The following is a 14,619-nucleotide window of genomic DNA, read 5'->3' as shown; positions in this document are numbered from 1 at the left end:
TTGAGCTTTTTCTCCTTATCCGACTATGAAATAGCTACCGATCCCACGTATAATGGCTTTGAATTGCATTTAAAATTTCCTTAACAAAATAATAGCTTTTACTGTATATAACTTGGAAGTTCCAACCAAATATCAAACGCAGAAAACTTAGTTCTTTTAATTTGGGGCCAATATTTTTAACGTACGTGTAAGTTTTTACTACCATAATTCTGAAAAACGTTAAGTCGGTTTTTATTAATATTTCCGGCAATTAAAGTTCTGCAAAAACGAGGCCAAGCTAAGAACATTTTCGATCAAGTCACCTTTTGAATGAAAAAAGATAGCGATTGAAATCGGCTCATCTGTTTAGGAGCTACGATGCCACAAAGAAACACACAGATACACTTTTAAAACTTATTACCTGTTTCTTTTTGCAACGGGGGGTACAAATTGGCTTCTGAAATGGTACCTTATAATTTAAATAGGGAATAAAACCTAATTTAAACGGAATTTAAAAGTCTTTTATTCAAATATTTTAGAATTTTTAGAATAGAAAAGCTCCGTTTAAGATCCGTCAAAAAAGTAGCGGTTACGGATAGAGATCTTTATTTTCCTTCGGGTATCCGCGGATACGGATACGGATATCCGGAACATCACTTATGACTACTAAAGAAAAACTAAAATTATTTCCACCAGCGTAAAAGATCAAGGCAACAATGCTTGCAAAACATTCTAACGAACTTCTATCAATTTTCTATGCCGAAATAAATAACGTTTGGCACTCTACCCTCTCTTCCAAAACTCATTGTTTAAAAAAATAATATAAACTCCTTTTTAGAACGTGTCAAAGTCGACAGCTATTTATTTTTATGGTCTATTTCAAATCGTAAATCGCATTGCCTTCAACGTTTTTCCCACTGTCCTTAAACTTTTGTAAAAGAGGCACAGGTTTTTAATTACTTTTGCTAATGATCACCAGCACCACCGGGACTGAAATTCACACATAAATGGCCATTGTGCGACTTACAAAAGCGAATTCCTTTTTCCCACGCCTGATAAGACCCGTCTACCAATAATAACCGGCATGTGGGCCACAAAGCACTAATGGCTGTTTACCTGTAGAGATAGTCAATATTCCATTAACTACATAGGCATCGGTAATAAAACCTGCTACCCCATGCGACGCCAATGCAGCACGACTGGAGAAGGAGCCAAGAGCCGGTCTCTCCCACAGTCTTGACTTTTTTTCTCACGGCAGGGTTGTCCTTGAAATTTGCGGGCAACGAAAGAAAATAATAAAAACCCGAGGTTCGCTTTCGGCCCGTACCGATCAAAGAAGTCCGAAAATATTCCGAACGCCCAGTGCGGTGTTCTAAATAGTCCCCTTTTGGGCTCATCGATATCGGTTCATCCGATTGTTGTCACCAACTTGGGTGGTCGTTTGTTGTCGACTGCTGTCAGGTAGACGATCTTTCCCTTTTACAGGTGATATTTTCTCATCCTGTATTTTGGGTCTGAAATTTCGACATGGTTTTGCCTGATTTAGGTATTTATGTTGGGCTAAATGCTTGATTTTCTTTTTTCTTTTTTTTTTTTTTTTTAGCAGTTACGAATTGTTTACTTTTAACACTTGATCAAAGTTGATGTTGCTGTGATTTTTTGGAATACCACGATAACGGTTGTTTTTAATATTTATTTAGAGAACGAAATTTTCGTTGTCATAGTTACAAAACGTCTACAGTTTAATTTTGCACTTTACTCCCGATTATCCCTGCTAATTAATGCAAGGGTGTACACGGATAATCCGAAAATGAGCAAGCACGCAGAAAAGTGTGTATTAGGAGGCTATAAGTAAATTATACGGTGGTATATAAAATACTTCGGGTTTAATTACGATACTCTACTAATACAAAAAGTAATACATTAGTACTAGTAGTGAAATATTTAATAAAATTTGGCATAATGTTTTGCTGTAATTATTTAAATTTTTTAATATAAATTTTTGGCTGTACGAGTAATCCGCACAAGAATAATCGGGACTACACAGTGTATTCTTCCTTTCTTTTTTTTTTTCCCTCAGGATGTAACTAAAGCAGACTTCGCATTTAAAAAAAAGTTTTTTTTTCTGTAAAATTATGTTTTTTTTTTTTTTTTTCGAGAAACAAACACCTCTAAGTTCATAGGTGAATTTATCATCAAAACTGCATCCAAACACAACTTTTTTCAGATTATTAATTCCCATCGTTTGAGATTCGTGAAAAATAAAAATACATAACGTTATACGCTGAAAATAATCTTTATGATAAGTGTACTGCTGGATATCGGCCACAAAATCTGTCTCTATTTATTACAGCGCCCTAATCACCATTTCTTTTTTTTTTTTTTTTTTTTGATGGATATGCCTCGTCTTACCTATTCTATACACTCACCAATCATAATATGACGGGTGCAAATTTCTTAGCCATTTCCGTTCCATTCTGTTTGTAGAAACAAGAAATTCAACGAGTGTTTGGTATTGCCGCGAGAACATAATTTGAGTTTAAGATGTCTAAAGTTCAAATGGATGCCGGATGGTTTTTTTAATCATGCCGTCTTCCGTAAATTTTGAGGTCTCCGCTATAGATATATTTATGTCAGTGGCGTAGCTAGGGTGAGGCGGAGGGAGCAGCCCGTTCCGGGCGACATACTTTGGGGGGCGGCGATTCAGCACCTTTGATGTGAAAAAATCTAAATAAAGGAATCATACTTGAAATCTATTATTGGAGGCAAAAAAAAAAAAAAAAAAAAAACTTCAAAATGTAAGGTTCTGGTATAACTACAACTTAACTTCTCAGTGCTCAATGTTGAAATATTTCCGTAGTGAGCCCCTGAACCTTTCTCATCCATTTGACGTTCTCTGTAAGATAAACTTAAATTGTATTTTTAAAACTTGAATTTCGGAAAATATTCTAGAAAACAGACGACTGGCGCCCTAGAATCGGCCCTGATTCGGGAACAGTGATTTTAAATGGGACTGGATTCTCAAGATTTTTTAAGTTAATTTCTCAGTCAGTCTCACTGTAAATAATTGTACCATCGGCTTTTTTCAAAAAATGCTTAATTCAAAAAAAAATCATTACGGGTGCACTTTTCAGTCCCCCAGACGAACTTCTTATCGTCAATCTTGCTGAACATAGTCTTTAAAATGTCACATTTGTCTTTAAAATGTCACATTTTGTTCATTTAAAAAAGCATGTCCGCATTTTAATTCAACATTTTTAGAGGTAAATATTGGAAAACCAAGTAAATGAACAGCTCGTTTTTTTTAAAAAAAATAAGGTGTCAGAAGGGTTTGTTGTTTTTTTTTAATTTTTTTAAAAGATGAATAGGCAGTAATAACTTCTTTCTATACATTTCCAAAAAGAAAACTAGAAAATAATGTGTTTCACAACTGGTTATGGGTGTTTGTTCACTGTTCTTTTATTGTGTGCTGGTGAACTATTTTCATTTCAATTTTTAAGCCCTCTGACACAGAACGGTAAAAAAAATCTCTCAATTTTTAAAAAAATATTTAGATTTCTCAATCGAAAGGCTGTTACTGTCATGTTCAAACGCTTCAGTTTTTAACTGTGTTATCATTAGTTTTTAATTTCTTGAGCTCAAATTGTTCATTCACGAGTCGGTCTAACCCTAGTTAAAGAATTTATCCGAAGAAACCAATCCATTATTCGCTGTCAAACCGCATAAAATTCAGCAACCATCCCCACGGAAGTCCGTTATTAGGTGTGCCTGAAAACAATCCCACTTTGTTTCAGTTTTGCTTTTTGTCCGGTAGCTTCAAGACAAACGACACATGTGCAAAACACAATGCAAAGAGGTATCTCATGTTGCTAATTGTCTTATATGCTCATGAATGCGATCTGTCATGACTTATGAATGCCTCCCATTGTGTGTCAAAAGGGCGAACTTGTTCTCCTTTGTTTTCCCCTTTATGTTTAAAACTTTCGACCATTCATTGGCTATTATCTCTTAATAAAGGAAGAATGAAGGCTTCTTAAGTTCCATTCTTTTTACACCGTGAATCTTTTATTTCTGGGCTGTGGATATCGTGAGAAAGAAGGGTATCGGGCTATATGGAATTTTTCAAGGCTCGGTTTTTGCTGGCTAATATTGTTTTTCTTGCTGGGGTGTTTGGTAACAACGGATTTATTATGAATCGTCACTAAAACCATTGTCACTTCATGAATCTCTCTGGAACTGGCGTACAGTTTAACTCGCTTATAACGAACTCAAAGGGACCGCGATACTTGCTCGTTATAACCGATTGCTCGTAAAGAGCGAGTTCGTGAAAATAATCATAAAAATGAATCATAGTTGCTTTTTTTTCCCTTTTTGATCACAGAACCAAATAGGTTGGTTACTTTATGTTTCTCTACCCCACAAATTTTAAAAGAAAGCACCGTCATCGCTTGTTCTCATTATTTTTAGTTTATTACTAATGTTGGTTGACTTTGGAATGTTAAAGAAAATTTACCAAAAAAGGATAAGTCGAAGCTTGAAGTCAATAGAAATCTTGCGAGTCTCAAAAATATTGCTCACTTTAAGCTGGGTTTTTCTCGTTAATAGCGGGTTATGCTCCTATAGACTTAGCATTGTACCAACCAAGTATTTCTAATTTCCTCGCTAAATCCGGGTTTTCGTTAAATCTGGGCTCGTTATAAGCAAGTTCGACTGTATTGTGAGTGGAAATTATATTGCTTTGCGTCAAACATAGCTAGCTCCATGCTGTAGACTTCCGATCGGGAAATGCATAAAAAAAGAGTCATATAAGGCATGTGCACAGGCACAAGCAGGGGTGCCCACAGAAGGGATTTTGCGCCATCAAAATTTTTGGGGGAGATTTTTTTTTAATTTTTTAACTTTACTTATTTAAATTTAATGATTTATTTTAAATTTAAATTATTTATTTTATTTTATTCTGTTTATAATTTATTTCATTTATTTATTTAGTTTGTGTGTGTGTGTCATTGGCGTAGCACAGAACTTATCAAATAAAATAATAATAATTAAAAATGAATGAATAAAAAATATTTGAAAAGTAAATTAAATGAAGAAAATTAAAGAATCATAAAATAAAAATAATTTAATTTAAAATATTTAAAAATAATAATAAATAAATAAAGAGAGCTAAAAAATAAAAAAGGGAAAAATGGTTGAGAGAAATTTGAGGGGGAATTTGTGCCATTGAACTTGGGGGGGGGGGCTGGACACAAGACACCAGCATTCTGACGGCATCAAATCTAGCACTAAATTTGAAATAAAATTGAGCATTGCCCTCCAGCAAAATGTCAATAAGTCTTTAAAATTTCAATCTCTTTTGCAAATCCAGGTAGATGCTCCTGGTAGATGAAATTTGCACTATTATTACAGCCAAAAGTTATACAGTAGATACGTTTGATATTTGTGTCTTTGGCGAAATTCGAGGCATCACCAATGCATGATTATGGTATATCGCTTGAACATAACGTCATCAAATTTAGCATGGTTGTTTTGAATAAGCAAGTTTTAAAATGTTTCATTACTTTTTGTCGAGGGGGAAGGGGTTATTTATGCGAGTTTTAATGAAAAAGTTTTCAAATATGAAAAAAATACAAAATTGTTCAAAAGGACATTAAAAAAAACGATATAGTAGATTGCATATTATACCTGTACAGTCTTCGGAGAGATGGTGAGTGGATTGGTGGAACAAGCTTTTTAATCGATGCCAAAAGCAAATAGGAGCAACAGTCATTTATTGTGAATAATGGACCTGGAAACTTGACAAGCTTCGAAAATAATCCACCATGTTATAATTGTTTGAGGTATTATTTTTCATTAACCTTAACCTACACACTCTTGTGCCATGCGGGAATATGTTTTATAATTAGTACATCCTCTGAATAATTAAACGACTCTTCCCAGAAAACTCGTCCATCATTAGACTAAATTAGCTTTGGATGTGTTCTCCTGACCATCGTCTTTTCTTCCTCAGGCTATAGGCACTGGCATGCAGATCTTCGTCTGGACGACACTCCACTCGAAGCCGCATTGGGATTCACCTGCAAATTGAAATCGCAGACGCCTTTCCTAGGAAGATCTGCCCTCGAGAGGCAGAAAAAACAAGGGTTGAAGAAGAGGATTGCCTGTTTCACCATCGACGAGTTAGTATGAATTTGATGTTGACTTGAGTTATAACCCCTGAGAGACATAGGCGGCTCGTACGAGGGGGCAAAAGGGGTCAACTGCCCCTTCATTTCCAAAAGTAAAGGGAAGGGGCATTGCTCCTCTACTTATCTAAGTCCAAAATTATCAGCCGATAGAAAAATGTAGCATTGGCGTGTTTCAAGACAATCGATTGACGTGTTTAAGGATAGGAGAATTGACTTAACAAGACTTGTGTTCTGTATGTTTCCTAGTTTTACATATATCATAAAAATTATGATTTTAACATTGAATTGGAAGGATGCCAGTCAACTGGGGCCATCTGCCCATAATTTTGGAAGAGGCCATTCAATCAATAATGGCACTAAAGTCCTGCAATTTAGCCCAATTTTCCAAAAACAGTCAAATTTAGGGAACCGCTTACGTAACCTCCCTCCCCTCACCCTCAGCATCATTTTTGACCCTCCAACTCATTTGATGCACCAGCCGTCTATGCTGAGAGAGATTTTTTAATTGCCAGTTGGTATGCAGTGTAAAGTTTAGTTGCATATAATACGTACGAAGGTAGAATTGCGTCGTGACAAGAAAATGCATTTCGTTTATTTAAATGATAGGAGGAAAAAAGGAATTTCCAATAAACCCCGGAAATCTCAGAAGGTTATTTTTCAGTTAAACGTGAATTTGAATGTTAGAATTCTTATTAATCTCCTGTGAAATTTAACACTCGGTTTCGCTGTGTTGTAATGTTAAAATGTTATCCCGCTGCCTGACTTCTGTTGGAAGGCCCTATAGTTTAATTTGCATGGTTTTATGCTAATTTGCTCCTGCACTTTTTCTATTCTATGTGAGTTTCAGCGTCTTAAACGAGAGTTCAATCTGTTTACGTTTGGTGTGAAAATAAGTTCTAAAAAGCTAAATGGCTGCCATACCTCTTTTGTCATAAATTAAGTCTTGAAAAGGTACCTTGAAAGGGGCTTTCGGACAGTTGTAAAAGATAAGTGGTAGTGGTATACAAGACAAAAAGTTTGGAAATTTCTGCTTTAGATTAGTGGTGCCCAACCTTTTTCTACTCGAATGCCTCGCCTCACGCTAAAATGATTCTCGCACAGGCCAAAACACATATAAAATTTCAAAATGTTTAAAAAAATTCTAAATAATATGGAAAGAGAAAGAAAATTAAAAAGTGAATAATTGTTGTTTTCATTACTATACTTCTTGCTTGCTGCATGCTTATAGTATCCATGCCACTCATTCACTTTCATATCAAAAGGCACATATCCAAATTTGAATTTACCACTTCTAATTCAAAAGTAGTTCACAAATAAAATAGTGGAGTGAGGCTGAGCATTTCCAATCAAGCATGATACCCGTCCGTATTAAGAGATCGCAGCACCTTGCGCCTTGTGCAAGTCTGTTATCAATTAGGCAAGCGCGACCTCAAATTGTGATTACTAAATTAATATTAAATAATTGATATTACTATTAAATTCTGATTAATTAATGATTTAATTGTGATTAATTGTGATAAAAAATGGGATCTATTAATACCTATATACAACGTTGTTTTTGAATCGGCTTGGGTGGTTTCATTGTTCATACTTAATTGGATCGAAGGTCCTTTTTTTTAATGTTCAATGAAAAGAATAAAGTAAGTAAGAAGGAATAAAGTAGAGTTAAAAAAATATTAAAAAATGTTGAATATTTTGTTTCAATTTTAAAGTTTATTTCTGAAGAAAATGCGTTTTTTTTTTTTTTTTTTTGCAAAAGGGATGATATTCACTGTTTTACACCAAAAGGAATATATCCAAAATAAAATTGGCAATTTAGGTCTGATAAAATTGAGGAAAAATTTAGACTTATGCCAAAAGTCACTTGTTATTCTACTAGTGATGTAAAATACCTGGGTATTTATTTTTAAGGGTAAATACCCAGGGTATATACCCGGGTAAATACCCATTTTGGTTATTTACCTGGGTATTTATTTCGAAAATTTATATTGAACTAAAATACTTTTCTGTCTGTATTTCACTATGTATATATATAACCAATCATATACAAAACAAATTTTTGCCCAAAAATTGCATTTTGATCATATATTTAAAGAATTATTGTGTGAAACAACTTAGCAATCTAATATGATATTCACATTAAATGTGTTGGATATGCCCATTCAATGTCCCATCTTTCTTTTTTGTTTTTCTTCAAAGCAAAATTTAAAGTTTTACCAGTACAAATACAAAGTGAGTGACAAACTAACGCCTCCTAAATACTAAATGCCTATCACGTTCTCCCTTTTAACATAGAGCAAAATGATCCCAGTAAGCATATTTTCGGTCTTCTGGCTACTGCCAACTATCGAAGGTCGAAAGCATTAGAAATTAAAAGCTGAGAAAACAATTGGTTAACTTCTAAATTTAAATTTTAAAATTAACCAATTAACGATTTGATTTGAATTGTTTGGATCCATCGTCATAGCAACACCATCCATGTATTGCAGTCAGGTAGCAGCGTTGTTTGTGTACCGGCGGAGGATCACTTTTAAAGCAAATGTGATAGGCATTTAGTATTTAGGAGATTTTGGACAAACTGATTACAACTCAAAGCCAAACTTAAATCCCTTTGCTTTACCCCATAAAAAATTAAATTATCCTGCCATCCTATTTAAGTTTTAGAATAGTTCATTTTAAATTCTGACAGTTTTTTTGATAAGATTTCATTACGCCTTTAATTAAAGAAATTATAATATATAAATTTTTATATTTTTAATCTTTCATTTTACAGTTTATGTTTTAAAAAAGAAAATCACCACCTTTTGATACCACCTAAAGTTTTTTTTGGAAAAATGCACAATTAATAGGGGATTTACCCTGCCTTAGGATAAATACCCCAAAAAATATTTACCTTCCCACCCGACATCACTAATTGCGTGTATTAAAAATAATTCGAACAAATTTTCATCATGAAGTACTGGGGAGCAAATGCAAGTGAGCAAGGCAACAGAAAACAATATTTTGGTTTTTTTTTTTTTTTTTTTTGCTTATTAATGTGAAAACTGTTTCTATATTTGCCACATTACTACTTAAACAACAATAAAATAAATAAATAAATAACATCATAGTCTTAATAACTTCTCAGTAAATTCTTCCAAGCATCCCTCATGCTTCCTTTTTTTTTTCATTTTGGATATGATTAACCCAGATTGTGATTTTGAAATCCTGAAGTTCCTCATTGAATTGCTTATACTTGTCCAATTATGACACTTAAAAGAAAGATTCTTTTGTTCACGATATGTTTCTTCCATAATTTCATCAAGTCTTCCAATAAAAAATATTATAAACTGTGTAATACATATGTATATATCAGTTTTACCAATTATTTCATACTTAGATTTTAAAAAAAAAAATCAGACTCACTTTTTGCATTTTTTGTAAAATACCCAGTTTTTGGGTATTTACCCAAGCCTTGGGTAAATACCCGGTAAATACCCAAAAAATATTTACCTACCCACTGGGTATTTACCCGATCTACATCACTATATTCTACCAAAACATGGTGAAAAATTCGAAATTCTAACAGTTAGTGTTTGTGCGTAAAACACTTTTTTTTTTCGTTTTGCCAAAAAAATATAAAACTGGATATAATCCGTTTTGAAAGTAAACTCCTCACTTAATCTACTAATTTAGTCCTGCCTACCCAACACAAATTCAGCTGTCGAAGAATCTTTTGGTTATGAGGGCTTGCTTAAGTCCGTCGGATCCAGGAAGATTGGACCTTCTGTCTTTGGGAACTTTGTGTTATGGATCTTATGTCCGCCAGTGGATGTTATGTCCGTTAGACCTTCGGTCATGAATCTTCTGTCCATGAACCATTTGGTTTCGGATCTTCATGTCCAGATCCCAAATAAAATGGCAAACAAATGAGTTTGATTGACGATATATAAATAAGAACTTTCATTTATTCTTAAAATGAGGCCGACAGCGAGACCCAACCAGGGGCGTGCACACTGCACAGAAATTTTGGGGCCCGCCACAAATGGACTTTTCCCGCCCCCCCCCCTCCATATTGTTTATCCTTATTATATTTCACGCCTAGTTTTAAAAATTTAGGGGCCCCTTCAGGCTCGGTCCCGGACCAACAGGTGTCCCTTCTCTCTCCCCACCCCCCTCCCTTTCCTGTGCACGGCCCTGGACCATTGAGCTGGACTCAACGGTTTCTTCCTCTCTTTCTCATTTCAGACATGCTCCACTATGGGGTTTGGAAGCCATCTGGCGCAATGACCGCGTCGTCGGCTTTATTAGGCGCGCTGAGTATGGCTTTGCGATTGGCAAGAGCATCGCCTACGGCTACGTCACAGACCCGGATTCCGAAGTAGTCAGTCCGGACTATCTCCGATCCGGCAACTACAAGTTGGAGTGCATGGGCGTCCAGTATCCTGCCACATACCACAGCAAATCGCCTTTCGATCCCAAGAATCTAAGAGTCAAAGGAGATTACCGGGAACCATTGCCGATTGATGTGAAATAATACAAGGTGCTATGAAGAGAAGAATATTTTTGATATGAATGTATTTTTATAATAAAAAATTGCTTAATTTGATACAACAGTCATTAGTTATTATTGGTCAGTGGAGAACCTTGTGGTTGAACACTCACCATCAGAGGATAGCGAGTTCGGTATCAAAGACCATAAAAACACACCGAGTGCATGCGTACTTATTCGTCAAATTCGTGTGCTCCATTGTAGTACTTTGCGTCGGTTATTGAACAGTACAGTTATTATCACGTGTCTAGTAGACAGGCAAAGAATTCCCTCCCCTTCAGCCTCAGATTCAAATTGTGAAGCTGGAGATATTGGGGACTCCATTCCTTGATGCTAAAACCAGCCATTAATAATTTGAAATAGAGTTCGTCGAATTGATGCGCTGTGGTTTTGCTTTTAGAAAAAAATTATTTTCCTCGCACTTTGTGGTTGATATTCACAAACCATTTTTGCAGTTCTTTGTGTAGGTATGCTTTAATAGAAAAGTTTTACGTAGTGTAATTTTCAGATGGAAGATTTATGATGCCGGAGTATAAAATTGCCTGATGCATATAATTAAATCGCCAGAATGAGTACTACACAGCTCACGACTGCTTATTGATTTCATTTAGCCGCACCTTGAGATTTCTCAGTCTATTGTCCTTGCGATTGGCAAATAGCGACCCCGGAATCCATTGCGAATGGCCTATGAAATTTATTCTCTGGAATTTTGCGTTGTCGTCTGCGCTGTTTTTTTTTTTTTTTTTTTTCCTTGCAGATGATAAATCTCATCTCAATGATTTTTTTATAATTATTTATCCCCCCCCCTCTCTCTCTCTTTTAGAAAATCTTTCGAATCGAACATTTGCATTATTATTCAGTTTTAAACTCTTAGATACGATAGGTGTGTTGGATATTTATTCAAATCCATTTTCAAATTTATTTTTTGGGAATAAGATCACTGTATTTCTTTCTTAAAGAGGAAGAAATTATTACTCACTTTTTCTTGATCAACGATGCATCGTGTTTAATTTGACGCTTATCACTATTCTTGAACAGTAGCCGTTCAAGAAAATAAATATCGCTGTTGCAACACTGCCCATGATGGAACATAAAATAGCAACGAATTAACTTCTAACCATTAAATTAGCTATTGTTCATCGCGCTCTGTGCAATCATAGGTAAAAGCAAGAAAGGCAGATACGTGAAAGTTCTTTCCTTATCCGTAAATCGCCTGTTCTTATCAGATTCACGACTGATCGCAGCGGTTACTTCAAGCTATGTTATACACCTGAAGATTGAAAAATAAAGAGGGGACGAAGAATAAAAACATAATGCTGTAATAAAACAACAATAAAAACCGTTGATTCTTCCCTAGGGCGAATAGAATTCCAACTAACATCCAATTACGTTTCAAAGAGAAGGAAAAAGAAGTCTCCCTCTTCTCTCAATACGCTTCGGAATTCCACCAGGGTCATAAGAAATATTCTATGAGTGTCAGACATTTATATCCACACTTTTCTAATGGTTCATTATTTTTTTCGCTGTTAAAAGCTTTTGTTAATGTCTTCAAGTATTATCTATGAATTGAAATAATTATTTAAAAAGATATCTATCTAAAAATCGCAATAAATTGAGAAATAGAAATGCGGGTTTTCTTTATTTGATACATCAGCAGAAATTGAGTCATATCTATGTAATTCTTTGAAACAGCATTTTCTGTTGCAAAGCATTAAAATATTTCTGTTGCCGACAAAAATTTATTTTTCGAAATTTCACGTAGAATTTTTCTGTTGAATAAATTCTTCGAGATTTCATGTAGGATTTTTCTGTTGAATTAATTCTTTGAGATTTCACGTAGAATTTTTCTGTTGTCGAAAAATTTTATTTTTCAAGATTTCATGTAGAATTTTTCTGTTGAAGAAAAATTTGTTTTTTCGAGATTTCACATGAAATTTTTCTGTTGAATTAATTTTTCAAGTTTTCATGTAGAACTTTTCTGTTGCGGAAGAAAAAATTTGTTTTTCAAGATTTCATTTAATTTTTATTTGTTGCAGTCTTATTATTTATAGATTATCTTTTTTTTTCCTTTTTAAATACTGCTAATTTAGAAGGAAAAACAAAAATGAAGTTGTGCAGAGAATGTTTTTCGAGTTGAAAAAAAAAATCTTTTGGAAAAGTTAAGTGGGTGGAATGCGAAATGTTTTTTGCTGCTCCTACGAAATGAAAAAAAAAAATTAAAAAAGATTGAGCTGATTTTGATACTAAACGCCTCAACTCTTTCATTTTTTTTTTTTTTTTTTCATTTAGATTAAAAAAATATGCTACTATCTTCTCTGTCTCATTATAAACAGTTCTACAGCAATATCTCTAAGATATTGAAATCGTTTATACAATGCCGAATCGGGAGGGGGGATTCGCCCCCCCCCCCTTTTTTTTTTCTTTTTTGTGTGTATTTTTCCCGTTGAAGCTCCAAATAAAAACTTGAAGGAAGATGGTTGACGGCTACAGTTTCAAGGTTTTCCTCGACACGAAAAATTGAAGTTCCGACACTGCATCGCAATCGCAGGGCCGCCGAGGGCCGCTACCCTCCCCTTATGAAACACTTAGATGGTCTAAGATGAAACACATAAAACTTATTCTACTGTAATCCTTAGCCGGGATTTTAGTTTCCAACTAGGCTGACATGGTCTCTCGTCGGCCCGCACGTTCGTTTGAAAGCATGATGTTGTTATCCATAATAAGATGTAATATATCTGTTAAAACCATCTGTTTTGGCCAACTATTTCCGATTAAATATTCTGCTTCTCCATAGCTATTCGTGCGTAAACGAAATTTGCATGTTATCTTCCCTTATCTTTTTTTTTTTTACAAACTTTATGCACAGCTGGAAAAGTGTCTCGAATCGGCTTCCTATAGGATGGGGTCCGAGATGGATGATCAAGTCAATATAGATAGTCTATATGACTTTTCTTAGATTCTCTGATATCATCAGGTATTAATCAGGAAGTAGTTTGTGATGAGGGGGGGAATGAATTTCTTGTTATTCAATCTAAACTAAAAAACGAAATGCAAATGAAGTGGTTATTCGAGCTGCAGATAAGAAACTGGGAAGTTTGAACAATTAGAGAAAAAAAAAGTTCGTTAGCAACACCAAATGCATTCTTCCTTACCCAGAGCGATAAGAAAAGTGTCCATGTTAATATTTTGATAATATTAGATTGTCTTTTGTCATTTAGCATCGTTTCTAAAAACTGTTTCAAATTGGCTACTAGAAGGGGCAGTATTCATTTCCATGAAATATAATTTTCCATTGGTCATCCGATTTTTCTATCTTTGTGAAGAATAAGATGTGTAATTTTAATTTTGTTAAAAATTTTAAAGATAAAGTGAAAAACGTATCAGTATGCTTTTTATTTTAAATTTGCTGTATTTGTGTGCTCATATGTATTAACGTCAAAAGAAGCAAAAATATGCATTTGCATATAATCCGGGCTCTATTCATCACATAGTGCATTGTGAAGTTGATCGAACAGTTGTTGTTATTGTAAAGAAAACTGAGAAACGTCTAATTAATAATAAAAAAAAAAGATCGAGGGTGCCCCGAACTTAAAGTTTTGGGAGGACGGAAATTCTGAATTTGCCGAATGGAACTGCAAATTTCGCCGAATGATGAAAATTTTGTAGAATAGAACTCCTAATTTCGACGAATGAGCATAATTTTGCAAAATAGAACTCCTTAACTTAAACGAATGAGGATAATTTTGCCGAAAGGAACTCCTAATTTCGCCGAATGATGATAATTTTGCCCAATGGAACTCCTAATTTCGACGAATATTGATAGTTTTGCAGAATATAGAACTCCTAATTTTGACGAATGAGGATATTTTTGCAGAGTATAGAACTTCTAATTTCGACGAATGAGAATAATTTTTCAGAATA

General features: G+C 34.5%; 1 protein-coding gene across 1 annotated transcript in view; it reads left to right on the top strand.

Moving 5' to 3' along the window:
- LOC129223402 (sarcosine dehydrogenase, mitochondrial-like) overlaps positions 1–10,752 on the top strand; it is a 295,818-nt gene extending 285,066 nt beyond the window's left edge. Inside the window, exons 18-19 of the mRNA XM_054857997.1 lie at positions 5,990–6,158; positions 10,395–10,752. Of these exons, the coding sequence (XP_054713972.1) occupies positions 5,990–6,158; positions 10,395–10,683 (458 nt within the window). The 3' untranslated portion in view covers positions 10,684–10,752. The remainder of the gene's footprint in view (positions 1–5,989; positions 6,159–10,394) is intronic.
- The last annotated feature ends 3,867 nt before the right edge of the window (positions 10,753–14,619 follow it).

The sequence above is a fragment of the Uloborus diversus genome, chromosome 5 (assembly GCF_026930045.1).
Source record: "Uloborus diversus isolate 005 chromosome 5, Udiv.v.3.1, whole genome shotgun sequence".
Classification (NCBI taxonomy): Eukaryota; Metazoa; Arthropoda; class Arachnida; order Araneae; family Uloboridae; genus Uloborus; species Uloborus diversus.
This window is presented reverse-complemented; position numbering and strand designations above follow the sequence as displayed.